Below are 18,267 nucleotides of genomic sequence, written 5' to 3'. Positions count from 1 at the left end.
AGACGCCGGCGCTGCACACACGCTGACCCGACGCAATCGGCCCGGCGGTCGGGAACCACCAACGAAATGCCCACCCACGGACACTGAAGTGTCTGGAACACAGCTGGGCGGGGCTTCCCGACACCACACCTTGCTTCCCACGGGAGTTGTGTCAATACTCAGGGTGGTCCCCCACCCCGAGAGGCTGACGCCCATCTCCTGCGGAGGCCGGCGATCACGGGTGTCAGGCCTCCCTTCTGTCACCTCTGCCCTCGGCACAACGGGCGTCTCCAGAGATTCAGAAGCAGCCAGTCGCCCCGAGAGGCCCACAGGGCACACTCACACTCTGGAATGCCCGCACACACTGGCACCCGAGCCCAGGCCGAGAGAGTTCTCCAGATCCAGAATGTCAGCATTCCAGCGCGGGGATGGTTTTCCCCTGAGTGTCTGCTACCCGCCCACAGCGCTGTGCGTGCACCCAGAACCCCGCGGGGCCGAGTGAAGTGACCGCCGGACATCTGGGGGGAGCACAGCCACATGGTCCTGAGTGGCTGCGAGCGAGCCCCCGTTTCCTCATCTGCAAAAGTGTTCACTCGTTAACTCGGGGAATATTTGCCAAGAGCAAAACCTGCCCCAGCTGCTGGGGATGCGGTGAGGGGAGCCCATCTGCCTAGAAAGGAAGGGAGACGACCGAGCAAAAACCCTGGGCCTACAGCAGGCTGCAGGCGGTCGTCGGGGCACAGGGAGGGCTCCCCGAGGGGAACATGAGAGGGGCCAGGAGATTCGGGGCGGTGATTGGGGTGGGACGGGGGAGGCTGGGGTTCCAGGTAAAGAAGCTCCGGTGAGTCTCCAAACAACAGAGACCACAAAGCCCGTGGAGCCCAAGAAACGAAAGGGTGTGGACCGGCAGAAGTGACTGGTTGCCCGTCTGCTCACGTTCCCGGGGCTTTTTAGGAACTGGTCGAGTGAGAGAGCCTCCCGCTGGGAAAGCAGGAGAGCAGAGCCCCAGCCCTCAGCCCCTGACCAGCTCTGCCGTTGTAAAAGGATTCTGAACTCGCGTCTGCTCTTCAGCGTGTTCATCTGCGAACTAGGCCGAGGAAGCCTTCCCCTGCCCACGTGACCGGGGGCTGAATGGAGAAATGTTTGCAAGAGCCTTTGAGAAATTAAGACGAGCTATCAGTGCAGGGTCCTTGATGGACTCTCCCCAACCACAAACAAACAGCGCCAGCCAGGTCGGGTGTCAGCGGAAGACTGGGGGAGTGATTACCGCGCAGCTTTTATCCCCACTCTCCCGCCCCAAGGGAGCGGGAGATAAATAGCCATTTCTTCCTGATTGGTTTGGTGATATTTCATTTCGGCTCATAATCAGATTTTTGTCTAAGGCAGAAAGTAAGCTATTAATAAAAGTTTTTTTCTCTTTTTTTTAAGATTTTTTATTTTTATTTTTACAAAGAGGGGAAAGCAGGGAGAAAGAGAAGGAAATATCAATGTGTGGTTGTCTCTTGTGTGCCCCCTACTGGGGACCTGGCCCGCAACCCAGGCACGTGCCCTGACTGAGAATCAAACCAGTGACCCTGTGTTTCTCAGGCCAGCACTCAATCCACTGAGCCACACCAGCCAGGGCAAAGATTTTTTTTTTCATTGCAATATTTGTAATATTTGCTGAGCCCAGGAGGGGAGCTTAACCCCACAACATCCCCTGCTCTGGCCCAGGCACACTTTGATTGACAAGTGAGCTCAGGCATAGAATGTGGCATCTGAAACACCGACACTGCTATGTCCCCTGCTCACCAGCTTTGGGGGCCTCCCTGGGACCCATGACACCTCTGTCTGGCCTTCCCAGCTGTCTGTAATGTCCCCAGCCATGCCTGGACCACCTCATCCCACGCTCTTCCGCAGAGCCTTTCTGCACTGTCACCCCAGTGCCACACTCCGCATGTGCCGGCCTCTGAGCCCCTGCTCTTGCTGCCCCTTCCTCTCCAGTGCCCCCCAACTTCCCTGTCTCTCTGAATATCCAGCCCCCCATGTGGTGACATTCAGCACAGGGCGCAGCACAACCTGCATCTCCTCTGAGCGCCCCACTCCCCTTCAAACCCCAACCAATATTGGTCCCTCTCCTTTCCCATTGTGCGTGCACTTAGGATTTTCTGATATTCATTTTAGCCTCTAATGGCTGTTGATTGTTTTTGGAAATTAAACTCAGAAGGGCACCTTCCATTTACAAAGAACTCTCATGGTATTATTAGCTGACTCTTACCACAACACTGGATGGTGAGGAAGTCGGTGAGCTCATTAGTTTCCCATCTCAGGCATGAGGAACCCGAGGTTTGGGGGTTCAGGGGTTTGGACCATCCCCTGGCAGGAGAGTTCAAAGTTTCATGAAGAAACTCTGTTCAGTTAAGAACCCCTTCCTACACCTCTGTGTTCTCCCTCCTCTCCCTGTTGGTATAAACCTAACACACATAGTATAAACTTAACTAGCACTTCTTGATATAAAAATCCATGTGCAACTTCAGGAAAAATAATTCAAATGGCACCTTTTATGGGTGCAAATAATTGTTATTTGTACTATCAGCCTCTTCATATACAAGAACGGTACGCATGCAGCAGCATCTTTATGTGCAGAGGGAGCCTCACACCTACTCTGCACAGACCTCCCCCTCCCCCCGGGTCACCCAGAGGTCAGCCACAGATGCAGCACCGGGGCCATCGCCTCCAGGCACAGGAGGATCGAACGTGCTTCTTAGAGCTGGCTCCGCAGGGCGGACATGCCCCGTGCCCGGCCAGCCCTGGGAAGCCCGGGCCACCTGGCACAGGGAGCACCCAGGTTGCCCAGCACCGCTCCACAGCCAGGTCACTGCCGCCAGGTCACTGCCGCCAGGTGTAGGGGTAGGGGATGGACGGATGCATGTCCGTCTGTCCATCCATCCATTCTGGATGGGAAGCGGGAAGCCCTCCACTCATGGGAGCAAATTTCCCAAGAGCTTCAGGCCCCTTGGACTGCCCGCAGGTTGGAGGGGGTCACGTGCTTGCCAGGCCCCTGTTCGTGCTGCCTGGAGACCTGCGAGCTTTAGGGTGGACTCTTTGGAAACCACACGGGCCCCTGGGAGCGGGACGATGAGGCGGGTGACTTAGACCTGTCCCCTCTCTCTGCGGGGTGGCCTCATGGCATGGCGGCCTCATGGTGCGGCGGCCTGCAGGCTTTATCTCCCGGGGGCAGCCCAGAATGCACTTTTTAAAATCAGACTATCAGGGGCTTGAAGAAAGAGGCCACTGGGTGGGGACGGTTCGATAGAGCAAACGCGCTGAACGAGTGGCCCTGCCTCGGCCAGCCAGGAGGCAGGAGGGGGCCCGGGGCCTGCGGTTGGCTGGGGGCAGCCAGAGGAGGGGACAGGGGTCCTCACGATGCGCCCTCCTCCAGGGAGAACCCGCAGGGCCCAGGTCTGGCTTGGACTTTTCTCCGGCTGCACCGGTTCAGGCTCCTGTGGGTGGTCACGGGCCGACCTCTTGGCGAACGGTTGCCTGGGGGCCGGGGGAGCGGGGACGCTCGTGGGCCCCAGCCTGAGGAGCCGGCTCCAAGTCCCACCGGTGACTTACTTAACGTTTGTGTCCTTGGGAAGGGCCTTTGGTGGCCGTGGGCCTCTGTTCCGCCGTCTCCAAAGCGGGGACGGCGTCTGACGGACACACAAGAAAGCGGCTGCGTGTGTGGCCTGGACGGAAGAACACCGGGGATGGGGACGGGGCTGGAGGGAGGCGGGCTGTCGTCTCGGCCCTTCGGTCCCCCCAGGCTCGCACTCTCTGGAGTCAGGACGGGCCAGGACGGAACAGAGACGGTGCCTGTGGAGGGGTGCGGGGTTGAGGCCGAGGAAAGGGTGTGTGTGTGTGTGTGTGTGTGTGTGTACACGCGTGTTAGCATCTGTGGGGCTACCCCTCCGCCCCCACACAGTTCACCGCTTAAACAGGTCCTCCTGTCCTTCCCCCCACATCACTTATCTGCAGACATTACAGTGGGCGCCCGCAGCCCCCTTGGGCGGGGGGCGGGGGGCAGGGGGCGTTTCAGGGGCCGAGAGGAAGGCGTCTGGGGGCCGGGGCAGGCAAACCGAGGGGACCGGGGATAGGGCGAGGCCAGTGGCCACTCCAGAGTGTCTCTGTGACAGGGGCCCGGCAGTAATGGTGTATTAGCACAGAGGTGTCTAACTCGGCATCTGATGCCGCTGAGAAAATGCCACCCGTTTCAGAGGAAGAAGGGGCCGTGGGCCTGAGTGGGTGCCCGGGGACCACTTCGGGACACTCACACAGGTCCTCTGCGTGCACCGCCAGTGACTTAATCAAAATTTGTGGGGGGAAAGGTCAGGGGAAAGGTCAGGGGGAAATCTGCATTCGACCTGAGGGATGCAGAGTTGAACTGAAACAGACAGAATGTGAACACCCCCCCACCCCTGCACCGTGGGCTCCTCTGGAATGAGGCTATTTCTGCTCCCTCCTCCCTCGATGGTTTGGCCTTCACGTTTCAGGCCTTAAGATCACAGCACAGTGGCTCTGGGCTTGTAATTGTCCTGAACCTCAGTTAACACTCAACGAAGGGAGGCAACGGGAAGGAAAAGAAAGCCGTATCTGTATTGCTGTTGAGTTGCACGATTGTATATTTTTGCCACCCCGTTAGTTTTCGAGTGTTCCGGCCTACCCACCTCGCCCCTTGACCGCCGCCGAGAAAAGTACATCAGCCGTTCGGTGACTGCCGCTAGGTCCGTGGAACGCTGAGTTCCCGTCTGCGGCGACATTAAGCCAAATGATGCAACTCCAAATTTAAGGTCTATTTTTTAATCACCACCTGTGTGGGAGAACCAGAATCACACAAGGGCTTGGTTGTCTTCTTGCTTTTTCAAAAAACACTCTTCCCTCCAAGAGGAGATGACGTGGGAAGACTCAGCCGTCAGCGACCGAGCCTCCCCCTTATTTTGGGAAGAAGGCAGGCACCGCCCTGCACCCCCCGGTTGCCCCCCTTCCCTGCTCAAGGTGACCTCAGAGCCTGGGCTCACCATCGCTAAAAATAAAACTTTACCTGGGCACTCGCCACACCCACCCACACGCGCTCCAAGCCCTTACCAAATAGCTTTGAAAAACAAAAATGAGAACCGTGCAGCCAAGGAATGGCCCTGTAACCATGGCTACAGGTTTTATTAGCACTAACACCAGGATGTGGTTGGATCAGATACTCACAGACGGCTGTCACTGTGTGTGCTGCAGCTCTCCCCGTTAGAGACGGGGCTTACAGGGATGCGGAGTCACAAAGGGCGGGGGGGGGGGGGGCGGGGGGTGTCGGTGGTCAGGCAGTGCGGGCAAGAGGCACCCGGAGTTCCCATCTGAGCTGCAGTTCAGCTTGTTCGCCTGCTCCTCTACCACGCCACTACCTTGCATTTAGATCTCGATTTTCCCTCCTCGGTGTCCTTTCCACACGCACGTTTTGCGTGTTCTTCACAGCAGTCTTTGGACATGTCTCGGCTGCGTGACGGCCTCGTAGCTGGGATGGGGGCAGGGCTCAGGAAGTAGAACTGACGGGCCTGAGGCCAGGCGCTGGGAGGACCACTGGACAGAGACCCTGACTGGGTCCTGGGACTGCCCCCTCGGCCACCCTCTGGTGTCGTCCTGGGGGTGTGTTGCTGTGTGTTCACTGCTCCTGCAAACGCCCTCCTCCTCATCACTTCACTGATTAGCCCAGACCAAGGTCAGGCCCTCAAGCTGGAGAGGAGGTGGTGCCTGGGGCCCTCGCTTCTCTATTCCCAGCCCCCTGGGCGGCTCTCCCCTCCACACACGGTGGCACCAAGGGCGGGTAGCGTGGTCGCTACTGCACAGGAGTGGGCGGTCCAGGGCCACAGGCGTGACATGCCTGCGGGGACCAGGTAGGGCACAGGACCGGTGAGCAGGCAGGGGGGACAGGGTCAGGAGGGGGGAGGGAACAGAGGTCCACTGGTCCTGTGAGGGAGGACAGCGTGGCCATGTCTAGGACTAGCTAAAGATCGAGAACTTCACATGCAATCTGGAGAGGCAATAGATAAATAAAGACGTAAAGGGGCCTGTGAGTCGGGTGTCATGCCCAATGCCCACTGTCGCACGTGGTGTTGTTCTGTGCTTCTCTTCTGCACGTTTGGTCCTACAAAAACGCGAGCTGCTGAGCCCCAGAGGGTGTCGTCACTAATCAGGAGTGGGGTGCAGGCTTCACACTGGCTAATGGGCGAAGGAGCGGGTGAACACCCCTCGTCCCAGAGGACAAGGTCGAGACTGGAGTCCTCGGCTCCCTGGGGATGCTGGCTGTGCAGACGGCAGTCACAGCGGGGTCTTGGGACGACAGTCAAACCTCTTCCGTAGTCTAGCAGCTGCATGGCCTTGGGCAAATCACTTAATCTCCAGTAGCCTCGCTTTGCCTGTCTGTATAATGGGAACACAGAGGCCCGCCCTCTGGAACAGGCTGTGTCTGTCCAACCTTGCTTGGTTGGACACCCAGAGTTGTATTCTTAGGGCACAATGAATGGTGGCTTTTTGCTGCAACAGACCCTCCCCTGTCCCTGCGGAAGGTGATAAGACACTTTGCCAACGCTCCGTCTTGAGGCCCTGGCCTCCTGAGGTATCTGTGTCAGGAGAGGCCAGGCGGAGGGGAACAAGCGCGCGTTCTGGCTGAAATGAAGAGGAGAAGGGGGGGCCTGACAGGCAGAACAAGGCGCTCCTGAGAAACCGGACCTGGAGGTCGGAGGGCTGAAAGGGAGGCGCGGCTGGGGACGGACTGACGGACACGGAGCCAGAGGGCGGAGGGCCAGCCAGCGCGTCTGCCCTGGTTCCCTCGGCGTTGGCTGGCTGGCTCTTGAAACCAGGGTGGGGAAAAGCCGACCCAGCTCTGGCTATGACAGAACAGTTCTTCAAGTGGGTCTTTTCACCTCCCACACAATATGAGCAGTATTGTAATAAATTCAGTGTTCCGTCGTTTTCAAGGCTATTGTGAGGCACCCACTGTGCGAGGTGCACTTCAGGGGCTTGCTTTCCACGCATGGTATCTTTTCTATTCTCCCCAGCAATGCATTCATTCACTCACTCATTCATTCATCCTCCCATCCATTCATTCATTATCCATCCATCCACTCATTCATCCATCCGTCCATCCAACAAACCCTTCCTGCCCCCTCTCTGCGAGGCACTGTGCGGGGTCCTCAGGCTCGCATGAAGCAGCACAACGGATAAAACGCCCAACCCTTTGAGAGGTGCGCTCCTATCGATTTGCAGGGGAGAAAACCGAAAACGTGCTTCAGTGAATGTTGCCCAGACTCCGCACTATGTTAGCAGAGGAGGCGAACTGCTTGACTCTGAGTGCTCTGACTCAGGAGAACACACACCAGAAAGTTTCCTGGATGATCTCAGCGACGGAAAGATAGGAAGTTGTTGACCTGCTAACGGGCTGGAAATACTGACTGGGTTCAGTCCTATTTAGCGCGGCTGGGATTTTCAGAGGAGCAGACGGGACCCAGCGCCTCGCCCGAAGGGTGACTGAAAAAGACTGACTATTGGCCAAGTCCGAGGTGTGGACCCTTTGGAGACGACGTCATCGGGAGGGAGAGAGAGAAGAGGGTGCAGAGAGGAACGGAGACCCAGTGGCAAGGGAGTCTCCCGTAGCAGAAAGTCAGGGGAAGCCCAGGTAAAAACACCTTTGTCGACTCTCTCCACTGTTCTGAACTGCTCTCTAATAATTTTCCTGGTATCGTCTTTAAGGAGAGAGGGTGTCTTTTGCCTCCCCTGCATTCCCTCGCATAGCTTAATCAATCCCTGATTGATTGAAAGACTGACTCATTCGAACCTGGAGTGAAATGGATGGAGCTTTTTAATTTTCCTTCCCGCTGAACCTGAAATAGAGCACACAGCAATGAGGCAGGACCCCTCGTTATCAGAAGGTCCCGGCTACCCCGAGCCCTCGGTGGCTGAGCAAGAGGAAGGTGGGTGATCACCGGGGAGCTGATAAAGGCCGCACGCCCACTCCCTGCTGCCTTCAGTGATGGGGGTTTTCCCGATCCTTATTTCCTCCCGAAATGAATTAGTTGGCTGGGGACTCAACAGCGGGTCACTGTCATCCCAGTCTGGCCACGGACGAGACTGACGGTCACTGTTCTAGGCCCTTGGTCACTCCTGCTCTCCCTCCCCAGTGACCTGGGTTGACTGAGGGACACTTTTTTCAAGATTCCTGTCCTCTGAGGACCTCCGGGTTCACTGGCATGACTTCATTCATCCACATAGGCTCCGGGCATCCAAACGGGGCGAGGGGCGCGGGCCCTGTCCTCCTCCCCGCTCCCAGCCCAGGAGCACCGCAGCAAAGGGTGCAAACTAAAGTGACGGGAGCACCGTGTGCAAACGAGAAGTTCCTCCTGCCAGGGCTGAGAGACAGGAAGGTCTGGAGCGGCTGGCCAGATGGCTGGGTTAGGAAAGACCTCTGGGAGGGGCAACCGTTGAGGTTCTGTTTCAGCAGAAGTGCCCTTGAACTGCGCGCTCTGAGCGTGATGAGCCGTCAGGCAGGCCGCGAGCTGAGAGACCGTGTACCAAGGGGACAGACCAGGTCCTGGGGGGTGGGCAGGCCCGGAGTAAACAGGCGTGTCCAGGGCTTGGGGTGGGATCTGATCTGGCTCGCATGGGAGACAGGCCCTGGAGAGGGCGCAGGAGCCCCGGAGGCTGGCTGGGAAGCCGTCACAGTGGTCAGGCGAGAGATGCGGGTGTGCCTTGGAGGTTAGAGCTGGGCTGGGCCCTCGGGTGCCACCCTCACCCGGTCGGTCCCAGCTACCACTGGGCCCCGAACGACAATAGTTGCCTCCTTCTTTCCACTGCCGCCTGCGACAGCCAGTGTCTCTCGCCTCAGTGGCAGTGTCCTTCACAACCGCAGACCGATCGGGTCCCCTGCTCGTGTAAGACCTACGGTTCAGCAGGGAACAGCAGCCCCTGACACAGCTCGGAGGCCCTGTGGCTGCGGGGCCGCCTGCCTCGTGGGCCTGGTCGCCACGCTGTCACCCCACTCGCTGCCGCTGCCTCCAGCCACTCGGTCCTTTCTGGTTCTCTTCAGGAGAAGCAAGGGGCCTGGTTGTTCGTCTGAAAAAAAGCACAAGGGCACCGTTTCTCTGTGTTCCCAGACCTTCAGAAGGGACACTGCTTAGTGCGCCGACAACCGAACCCCCGGCCCTAACCTCCAAGGCTCTTCCCGGGAAACGGCGTCTGCGGGAGGGTTCGTCTGGGGTTGGAGGGAAGCCTGTCAGGCCTGTCACTTGCAAAGCCTCTGCGGAAGCTGAGTCGACGTCTCAGGGCTTTTCCAGTCACCCCGACCGGCGTTGGCTGTTTGTGTAGTTCGGGTCTCAGCAAGGTCATCCCACCCGGAGCCTGCCCTGACTTCCCCCAGGCCTCCCCTTCTAGCACTTTCCGAGACTGCACCTTCCCACGGGTCTGCTGGGTTCTCGGACGAGCATGAGAAGGCAGGGATCGGGCCGCAGGCCCTCGGATGCCCAGCACCCTTCGCGGCTCCCAGCACATGACGCGCGCTCCATAAGTAGTCCCTGCCCGGACGGCGGGGCAGACACCTGTCCTCCTTGCCACTCCCTTAGAACCACTCTCCCCTGAAACCCGCTCCAGGTCCCAGGGCCCGCCCCTCCCACTAGGCTGCTCCGTGTCCCTGACACAGAGCTTGACCCCAGGGCCCGTCACTCGGTATTCCGCCCCCCCCCCCCCAAGATCCTCTCTTCACTCACCACAAGGCCCCTGTGCTCATGGGAAAGGATCGGCGGCCAACCTGCTGATACGGAGATTTGGGACCCAGCATCCTCCTGGATGTGTGCTCTGACCTGCGGAATCGGGGCCTCCAGGAGAGCAGCCAGCCATCTGCATCTTTGACTCCCAGAGTGGCCGGGCGCCCACCATGCTGGCCCCGAGGTGCTGAGTAGGGACAGCAGCAAGCACAGCCGTGACCGCAGCCCAGGGCGGGGGGCTCAGCGGGAGCCGTGAGGAAAGGCGCAAGGGGAGGTCCGTGTCCCCAGCTGGCCACACACACCCAGGAGTCTGCAGCTGCGGCACAGGGATCTTTGAAGGTTCAGGGAGTGAAGTGAACCCCACCCCCCCTCGCCCCTCCCCTCACAAAAGGGCTGAAGATCTGGAACACCGGCCACCGCGGAGCTGGCCTCGGGGATTTTCACGGGGCGCCGTCGTGAACTGAATGCCTCTAAAAAGCATCGACTGGCCAGCAGACACTGCTCTACAGTGTGCACGTTTCACCGCATCCGATGCACAGAAACAACGGGAGGCTGGCACAAACTACGGTGGCCCAGCCCTACTTGGGGGGCTCCAGAAGGACCACCAGTCCGAGGGCCGGCCCTGGACACAGCTCTGGGGCAGCTCCTGGTTCCCCAGGATGGACCCGGCCCTCCCTGGACACAGCCAGGGCTCCCAACGCCCAGGACGGAGGCCAGGGCCTGCAGAGGGCCAGGTTCCCGGCCCGAGCCCCACGTCATGAGCCCAGCAGTCCTCTGGCATCACCTGCGGGCTGGCCACAGCCAGGAACTTCCCTGGGAGCCCCTTTCTGCTGGAATGGGGTGGGGGCCCACGGTCCTCTGGCAGTGGGGCCTGGGGATGAGGGATGGAGGAGAAAAGCCCGAAGCTGTGAATCTGCTGTTACTCAGAGATAACCGACGATTTTGCAGAGGGTATCTCATTGCCTTTTGCAGCTACAAAGTGCACCAAATACACTGAGCTCTTTGAATCCTCAACAGCAGCACAGGAAAAGCTCATCAGCTTCCTTCTGTCGCTGAGGTTCGCTCACTCATCACGGCCACAGAGATTGGGCCCGCGCTCAAATCCAGGTCTCGAGGCCCACGACCCTCACTCTCCTGCAACGCCTCACACGCGGGCAGGTGGAGGTCTGTTGGAAGATAGAATGAATAAATGACTCTCCCCACCTGGACACTGGAGAATACGGAGGCGAATAATTCTGGTTCAAGTAAACTGAAAGTAACTCCTCCGTCGTCTCATGCCTCACCTCCACCCCCACAACCACCACCAAACAGTCGGGGTTGGTTGGCACCAACACGGGTTTTACAAGAATCGGTGAGTTGTCTTTCAGGGTCAGTGACCACTAAGAGCCAACAGAAGCTGGGTTTCCCAGAATGCATCTCTCAGGCCCGAAGTGTGGTTCCTCGTGCAAGACCGTCTGTGGACGCCCTAACTCTTTGTTCACACCACCGAGGAGGTACCTGACTGCGTCCCGGGAATGCTAATAATGCAAGGCCCATAAATACTCATGAAACACTACTGATTAGCGGAGCTCAGCAAGATAACCTGGGTTGGGGGAGCCTAGAAGAGAGTTTTTAGATTAAAAAAAAAACATAAAGAATGCCTTTCCATCGAATCTACCCCGGACTGGATTCCCAAATGTTAACGACTCCTCTCAGCGGCCATACGGAGAGCAGGTTCCAGTAAGTGCCTTCAGGAACCCAGGAGTGAATTATTGAGCTTTCGCTTGAAGAGAAATCTATTCACTCAAAGGCTGTTTTAGGTGCCGTGGGATGGACAAGTTTGAAACAAGGGCTGGGAGGGGGAGGAGGGCCTGGGACATTGGGCTAAACACACGGTTCAAGTCCACGCTTCTGTTTCGGCCACTGAGCAGCCTAGGTTGGGCTGTGCTGGCGTTTGGCTTTTGTGCCACGATCCCTCCATGGCGCTAGCTCCCCTGGGACATACGTGTGAGGTTCTGAGACAGCAGAGACCCTATCTTTTTCCTTCGTTACCGAATCCTCGACACCTAACGCAACACACAGCCTATCTTAGGCGCTCAGTACACGTCTGTTGGTGCAGAACTCCCTAAAAGCATTTCCAGAGCTCTTCAGCTCCTGCTCTCTCATCCTGGAGGGCAGCTGTGGTCACCACATCCTCTCTCATCTGGTCACAAAGCCCCCAGATGAGCACGCCCTCTGACCGGGGGCCACAGCCCACAGCCCTCTGCTCTGAAGCCGCAGGCCGGCCCCCCCGTGGCGGCCCCTGCGCTTCCGCCCAGCCTCTAAGCCTTCCTCTACCTGCAACCTTTGAGCGTCCTTGACCCACGCTTCTGTCAAGATGCCCCTCACCTTTCAAGGTCCCCCTCCAGGAGCTCCACCTTCATGGAATCTGTCAACAAATTTGCTGTCACTAATTGTCTAGCTGGAACCAGAGCCATGCGGGGCCCCCAGACAGCTTCCCTGTGGGAGCAAAGCAGAGAAAAGCACCCGAGTCTCCCCACCGCAGAGCAGCGAAATCCCCCTCGATGGGCCGGATACCACTGGGCCGTCGGGCTGAGGCCAAAGCGAAGGTCACGGTGCAGTGCAGAGACCAGCGGTGTGGCGTGCGAGGCAGTGAGTGGTCGCAGTGGGTTCCAGGGTTCCGGGCAGCTTCCTCTACTGGGGGCCTGTGGGCTGGGTGGCGTGTGGGCAGACCCCCGGGGGGGGGGGGGCTGTGCACTCTCAGAATGGTTTTCTTTGCTGCCTGTCGTGTTAGGTTTGGGCAGCCACGTGCTTCCGATGAACCCTCGCTGGGGCAGGGCCGGATTTTTGCTCCCTGTCCTGCCCCTGTGAAGTGTCGGACCATGGGAAACCGGTCTCTCTGCCATCTCTGTCTGCAACAGACCGGGTAAACATTTAGGTCAGTCCCGGGAGTCACCAAGTCACCCAGCTGTCCTAAGACTCTGTACGTCCCGGGCGGCTTGACCAGAAGGTTGACTCCACGTGAGGCAAGAGGAGGTTTGGAGCGACCGCCATGAACGGCCCACCCCCTGGGGGCGTCAGAAACCAACTTCCCGGCGCAGCCAACCCCACCGCCCACTGGCTGTGGGGCCTCCGCCTCCGGGCCCTCGGCTGCAGGACTGGGGAGTAGCCACCGCCGCCCGGCAAGGCCGTCTCGAAGACCCAATGACCAGCCGGCGTAAAGAGTCGAGTGCCAGCCGAGAGTCCCACTCCCTCCCGTGGGCCGAATGTCCCCGCAGCAGGAGCCGGTCTAGACGGCGGCACAGATGGTACCGCGAGGGCGCAGGGCCTCCAGCCAGCAGCCCAGGACCGAGGCCCTGCAGGCTCTGAAGGATACACGCGCCCTGGGCGCAGGGATGCCTACGGAGCGTGCTGTCCGAGGAAAGAGGCCCGAGGGCGGGAAACAGGGCCCCGCGGTGATTCTGGACCCCAGTCCCCCCGCACTCCCCTCCAGTGACAGTGTGCCACCCCGTCGCTCACTTAAAAGATGTAATTCACAAGGAGGAGACTGGAAAATTGCCAAGTGGGATACAGTTATGAAATGACATTATCACCGTCCGTTCCTCCACGGGCCCAGCGGCCTCGGCAGGGTGCTGGACGCACTGTCGCACTGTCTGGGGGTCTGGGTGTGTGTCACTGCTGTGTGTCCCCAGACATGTCACCACCCCCCCCACCACCCCCCACCCCAACTCTGGGCCTCAGAGTCTTCATCTTCAGTGGGAGAGTTGGTTGGGACGAGCTCTCGGGTCTGCAGCCCAAAAACCAAGGACTTCACCCTTTGGGTCCTGGGCAATGTCTTACACCAAGGGGTCTCTTAAATTTCCTTGCATCATGCCTGGCCTCCGGGCCTCGTTTGGACACGAGAACCTGCAGACTCCGGACCCGAAGGAGCCGCTAAGAGCTCACACGCAAGTGCCGAGAACGGAGGTGACAGAGGAGGTGGCGGAGGAGGTGCCAGAGGCAGACGGGCTGCTCTGGACCGGCCGCCCGAGCAAAGGCAGTTGTAAGCTGGGCTCAGGGCAGGGGTGCCGGGGATCCTGGGGCCCAGCCCCGTTTCCAAGCACCGTGATGGAGCCTTTTCTGTTGAAAAGAAACAGGCCGGCGGGGAGGAGGGCTGGGAATGCTCGGCGGAGGGACAGCAGGCAGACACAGGTAGCGAGGGAGACGGAGACAGGGAGCAGCAGCAGATGGCCCCCCAGCGGAGCACGGTGAGCCCTCGTCAGGACGGGGCGGGGGGCACAGAGCAGGGAAGGGCCGTGAAGGGACAGGGAGGAAGGCTGGGGCGAGGCTGGATGAGAACTGACGACGTCACAGCCTGGGGAAGTCCAAGGCCCCCCCATGTCCCCCGACAGACACCAGACATCAACCTTCCTTCTGGCGCCTAAGCTCCCACAGGTGTGTCCGTAGGTGAGCTACGAAGCTGTCCCTGGGGGGTGGGGGAGTGTTTCCCATACCCACCCGGTGGGCTGCAGCGGAGGGACCGCTCTTACAGAGGGCTGGGGGCCAGCCCCCACTCCCCCCCCCCAGCACTGGCTGTACACACTGATTCATCTATCCAAGGACTGCTGGGCCGCTTCTAGGGCCAGGTCCGGTAGCCTCTTCATTTTCACATCCTGAGCCCCAGGCAGTGAGTCTGCAGAGCGAGAATCACCAGATGGAATGCGTGTTGACCGAATGCGTGCACTTATCTCACTCACCGGGTCTCAGCATGACGCCAGCGACCTCCGGAAAGCCTCAATTATTCCCTCCTCTTTCCTGAGCCTAAAACCCGCGGCGTTACTGAAAACGGTAGTGCATCCCACTGCGTTTTGGTGAACGGTGGTCTGTTTCCCTCCCTTCAGGTGCTGCCCGCGCCCACGGCCGCAGGAGGAGGTGTGAGTTCCCAGCCGGCGAGACCGTGTCCCCCGAGCCCAGGACCTGGCAGTGGGCGGAGCCATGGAAAAAGTCAACAACTTCTTCAGTGACATCTGGGACCTCCTCGTGACCAAACACCAGGAGGGCCTCTTCAACACCGTCTGCCTGAGCGTCATCCTGGCGCTGCCGCTGCTGGTGGCCCTCACCCTGCTGTTCGTCTGCTGCCACTGCTGCTGGAGCCGCGCGGGCCGGTGCGGCCAGCAGCCCGAGCAGAACAAGGGGGGGCAGGGGAAGAAGAAGAAGAAGAAGAAGAAGGGCGAGGAAGACCTCTGGATCTCCGCGCAGCCCAAGCTCCTGCAGATGGACAAGAGGCCGTCGCTGCCCGTCTAGCAGGCGGGAAGCAGAGGTGTGTCCACCGGCGGGGGCCCAGCCGCCCCGCAATGCATGCGACGGGGAGGTGACCCCTGACGGCTCGCACTCACGCCCACGGAGGAACTGCTCGACCACGGAGCAAACCTCGGACGGAGTGTCCCCAGGGAGGGTGCTCCCGGGGGGACACGTGGACGGTTCTGGGGCGGCGCTGTCTTGGCGGCTCTGTGCCCCGTAGCAATGCTCACTGCTGCGGACTCTGGCGTCCCCCCCCGCCGACCTCCGGCGCAGTCCCTATGCAAAAGCACAACAAACGTGTGTACCCGTGTGTGCAGACATGCCTCCTGACTCACACACACACTGTGCACACTGCACACTGTCTGCTCTCGCAGAAACGGCTCGTGGGAGGCGGGCCTGGCCGGGCTCGGGCACACGTGCCCAGCCCCAGAACCAGGCGAGGCTGCCCACTCCTGTCTGCTCCATGTACTTCCTACTCAGGTTAGAGACGCGCTTCCCCCCCTGGGGTCCCCACGCAGCCTCCCGCTGGAAATCCTCCTCTTCTGGACATTTCCGCAACCTGGTACAGGCCCCCCTTCCCGGTGTATTGAGACAGACCCCCCTGAGGTCCCCTGCTCCTGCCCCCGTCCCTGGGAGGGAAGTTTAAGGTGGGAAAGCTCAGAATTCATCAAAAGCCGTTTTCTCAACCCCGACAGGGTCCACGCTGCCACTGGCAGGCACCCCAGTGGCCCAAGCCCCCTCTTCTCTTTGAGACGCTGCCCCCCAGAACCGCCTGGTAGGGCGCCCTCCTCCCCGCAAGAACACACAGCTCTGGGTGGGGACTCCTGGAAAGCCGTGGGAACTTGAAGGCCAAGGCTACTTCGCTCCCTTCGCTGGGCTGCCCCGGGCACCTGTGCTGGGCAGCCGGTGCCACGCCTGGGCGAGGTGGCTCCCACGGAACCACGGGTGTTCAGCGGGGAAGGGGGCCAGACGATCACCAGCGCAGCCTCACTGGGAACACCTTCCTAGGGTTGTCCTTGGAGGTGCGGTGCAGTGCAGGTGGGATGCAGAGGACACAGTGTAAGTGACAGCAGGATGAAGCTAGAGAGAGGTTCATTGATATTTATCTCGGGGCCCAGGCAAGTGCCTTGCACACAGTGGGGACACCTCACTGCCTGCGGATGCCGTGGGTTATATGACCACACGAAGGGTAAGCTCACAAGGCCTCGCCAGTCCCGCCAAGTGGCCTCCTAAGTGAGCCCATGCATGGCTGCAGCGGGTGGGGGCTGGGTCCCAAATTCTGCGGGGGTGTGTGCAGAGCCAAGGGGCAGGGGACACGCGCACCCTGAGGCCCGTGAGGACGTGTAAACCAGGTCCTCGGTGGGGTGGGGGAGCATCTCCCCAAGGGCAGAAGGCAGGGGGCGCTGAGTCAATCAGCTCGGAGAGCGAGCTGGTCGTCCCAGGGGTGGGCAATTCCCAACTCAGGAGCGGGCTGTGCTGTCCGAGGTCACGGGCAGACCGGCTGGGTGGCTCTGCTGAAATACTTTCCCACGGAAGCTGTGCTAATGGTGGGGGAAGTGCAACCTGATCAACAGTGCAGCTAAACTATGGTACTTACGGTAGCACAGCCCCAACTCCAGAAGGCAGTGCTGGGGGGAGTGCACCCCGCTTGCTCACCTGGGCTGTGGGTGCTGCCTGCCCTGCAGGCCCACTCCAGGCTGTGCAGGGCGGGCACCAGGTGGGGATGACCTCAGGACCCCGGGGAGCAGAGCTCAGGCCTGCGTACACTGTGGGGCCAGCTGCGCTCACCCTGTCACCCTAAGTGGCCCCAAGTGTGCTGGGCACCAGGCCCCTCACCCCTAAACCCGTCTGACCAGAGAAAGCTACGCCCTCGGGTTCTCCACCCCCTGGTCACACGGAGAGCTTGTCATGGGGCATCTGACCGTCCCCTCGACAGCACAGGACGACCAAGCATCTCCCCACACCTACCGCTGACCACAAACAGGATGCCCTTCCTGTCTCCACCTCTCAGGCCCCCCAAGATGAGTGACTTGGGGAGACGGGGCTGGAGGCTGAGACTGGTGTCAGATGTGACCCAGGAGAGCAGAGCACCAGGAACAGGTTGCCATGGCAACAGGCTGCTCATCTGAATTAAGAGCCGTGGCCGTCACTGCAGTGACATGGACTGCGCCTGCAGGCGCAGTGTCCCCGGTCTCACCAAATGGACCCGTTCCAGCTCTGGCCACGAACCCCCCCGAGATGCATGCCTCAGCCGCTTCCACAGCCTGGGATGAGGCACCCCAGCCCTGAGCAGCCTTGCTTTTCCCCACCCGGCCCCCCCAGCACCCCTCCCTGGAACCCCTAGAACAGCGCCCAGGGCAGGAGGGGCCTCACGGTCCTGTTGAGTAAAGACACGGGTGCGTGACAGGATCCCAAGGCGGCTGCCCTCCCCTTCCCACTCCTCCACCCATCCCCACTCCCCCCTTTCTTCCCCAGTCTCTGTGCCAGGTATCCCAGGTCTGCCGCCAGCAACCAGGGTGCCTCGGTGGGACCCTGCCTGGCCCGTCGTGGGGGGTTCAGCTGATGAAGGACAATGAGGACAGTGAAGGAGAGGCTCCCCAACCCAGCACAGGCTTGGGGCGCAGCCCCCGGGGGTCCCCACAGCATCCACCAGGCTGGGGCCCCACAGTCCACGGAGGTCTCCCCCCTGCTCCGCGGATTCGCTTCTGTATTTCTCACGGGGGAGGGGGACAGAGGGCAAGGTCGTCGCCTTTTCAAGAAGAATGTAAATGGCCCACGTTGTACAGTATTTGTCAGTATTTGTTTCCTGGAAGATTCAAACGCATCAACAGAAAAACTTATTTAAGTAAAACACTTTGAACATAGAAGCCACGCCTGGCCTCCTCCCTCGCATTCTGTGTGACCTTCCCCCAGACACCAGGACGGCTGGGGCGACTCCCTGCCGGCTGCACGGGCCCAGTCGTCCCGTACCCCCTCCCCGCAGCCCCTCCCCGCCTGCAGGGCACAGGCCTCCGACATGGCGCCCCAGGAACACACACGCCACCCTGGCAGCGCCCAGAGACGCGCCCTCCTCCCCTCGATGCGGCCAGCCAGCCACCGTCGTCTTAAAGGAAAAGCTTAAAGGAAAAGCGGGGAATGGCACAGACTTAGTAAAAAAACAAAAAAAAAAAGACCTGTGAGTTAGCTCCAGACCAGGAAGGGGGTGAGATCAAAATCCTCTCTAGGGGCTGCTGGGGGCGGGGAGAGGGGAGAGACACGTGTAGGTGGG

General features: G+C 60.0%; 1 protein-coding gene across 1 annotated transcript in view; it reads left to right on the top strand.

Annotated features, from left to right (window-relative positions):
* The window catches only part of KIAA0040 (KIAA0040 ortholog), a 28,140-nt gene extending 10,277 nt beyond the window's left edge, over positions 1-17,863 (top strand). Inside the window, exon 2 of the mRNA XM_045838632.1 lies at positions 14,600-17,863. Within this exon, the coding sequence (XP_045694588.1) occupies positions 14,694-15,002 (309 nt within the window). The 5' untranslated portion in view covers positions 14,600-14,693 and the 3' untranslated portion in view covers positions 15,003-17,863. The remainder of the gene's footprint in view (positions 1-14,599) is intronic.
* The last annotated feature ends 404 nt before the right edge of the window (positions 17,864-18,267 follow it).

Source organism: Phyllostomus hastatus, unplaced genomic scaffold (genome assembly GCF_019186645.2).
Source record: "Phyllostomus hastatus isolate PE091 unplaced genomic scaffold, TTU_PhHast_1.1 phas_contig_283, whole genome shotgun sequence".
Classification (NCBI taxonomy): Eukaryota; Metazoa; Chordata; class Mammalia; order Chiroptera; family Phyllostomidae; genus Phyllostomus; species Phyllostomus hastatus.
This window is presented reverse-complemented; position numbering and strand designations above follow the sequence as displayed.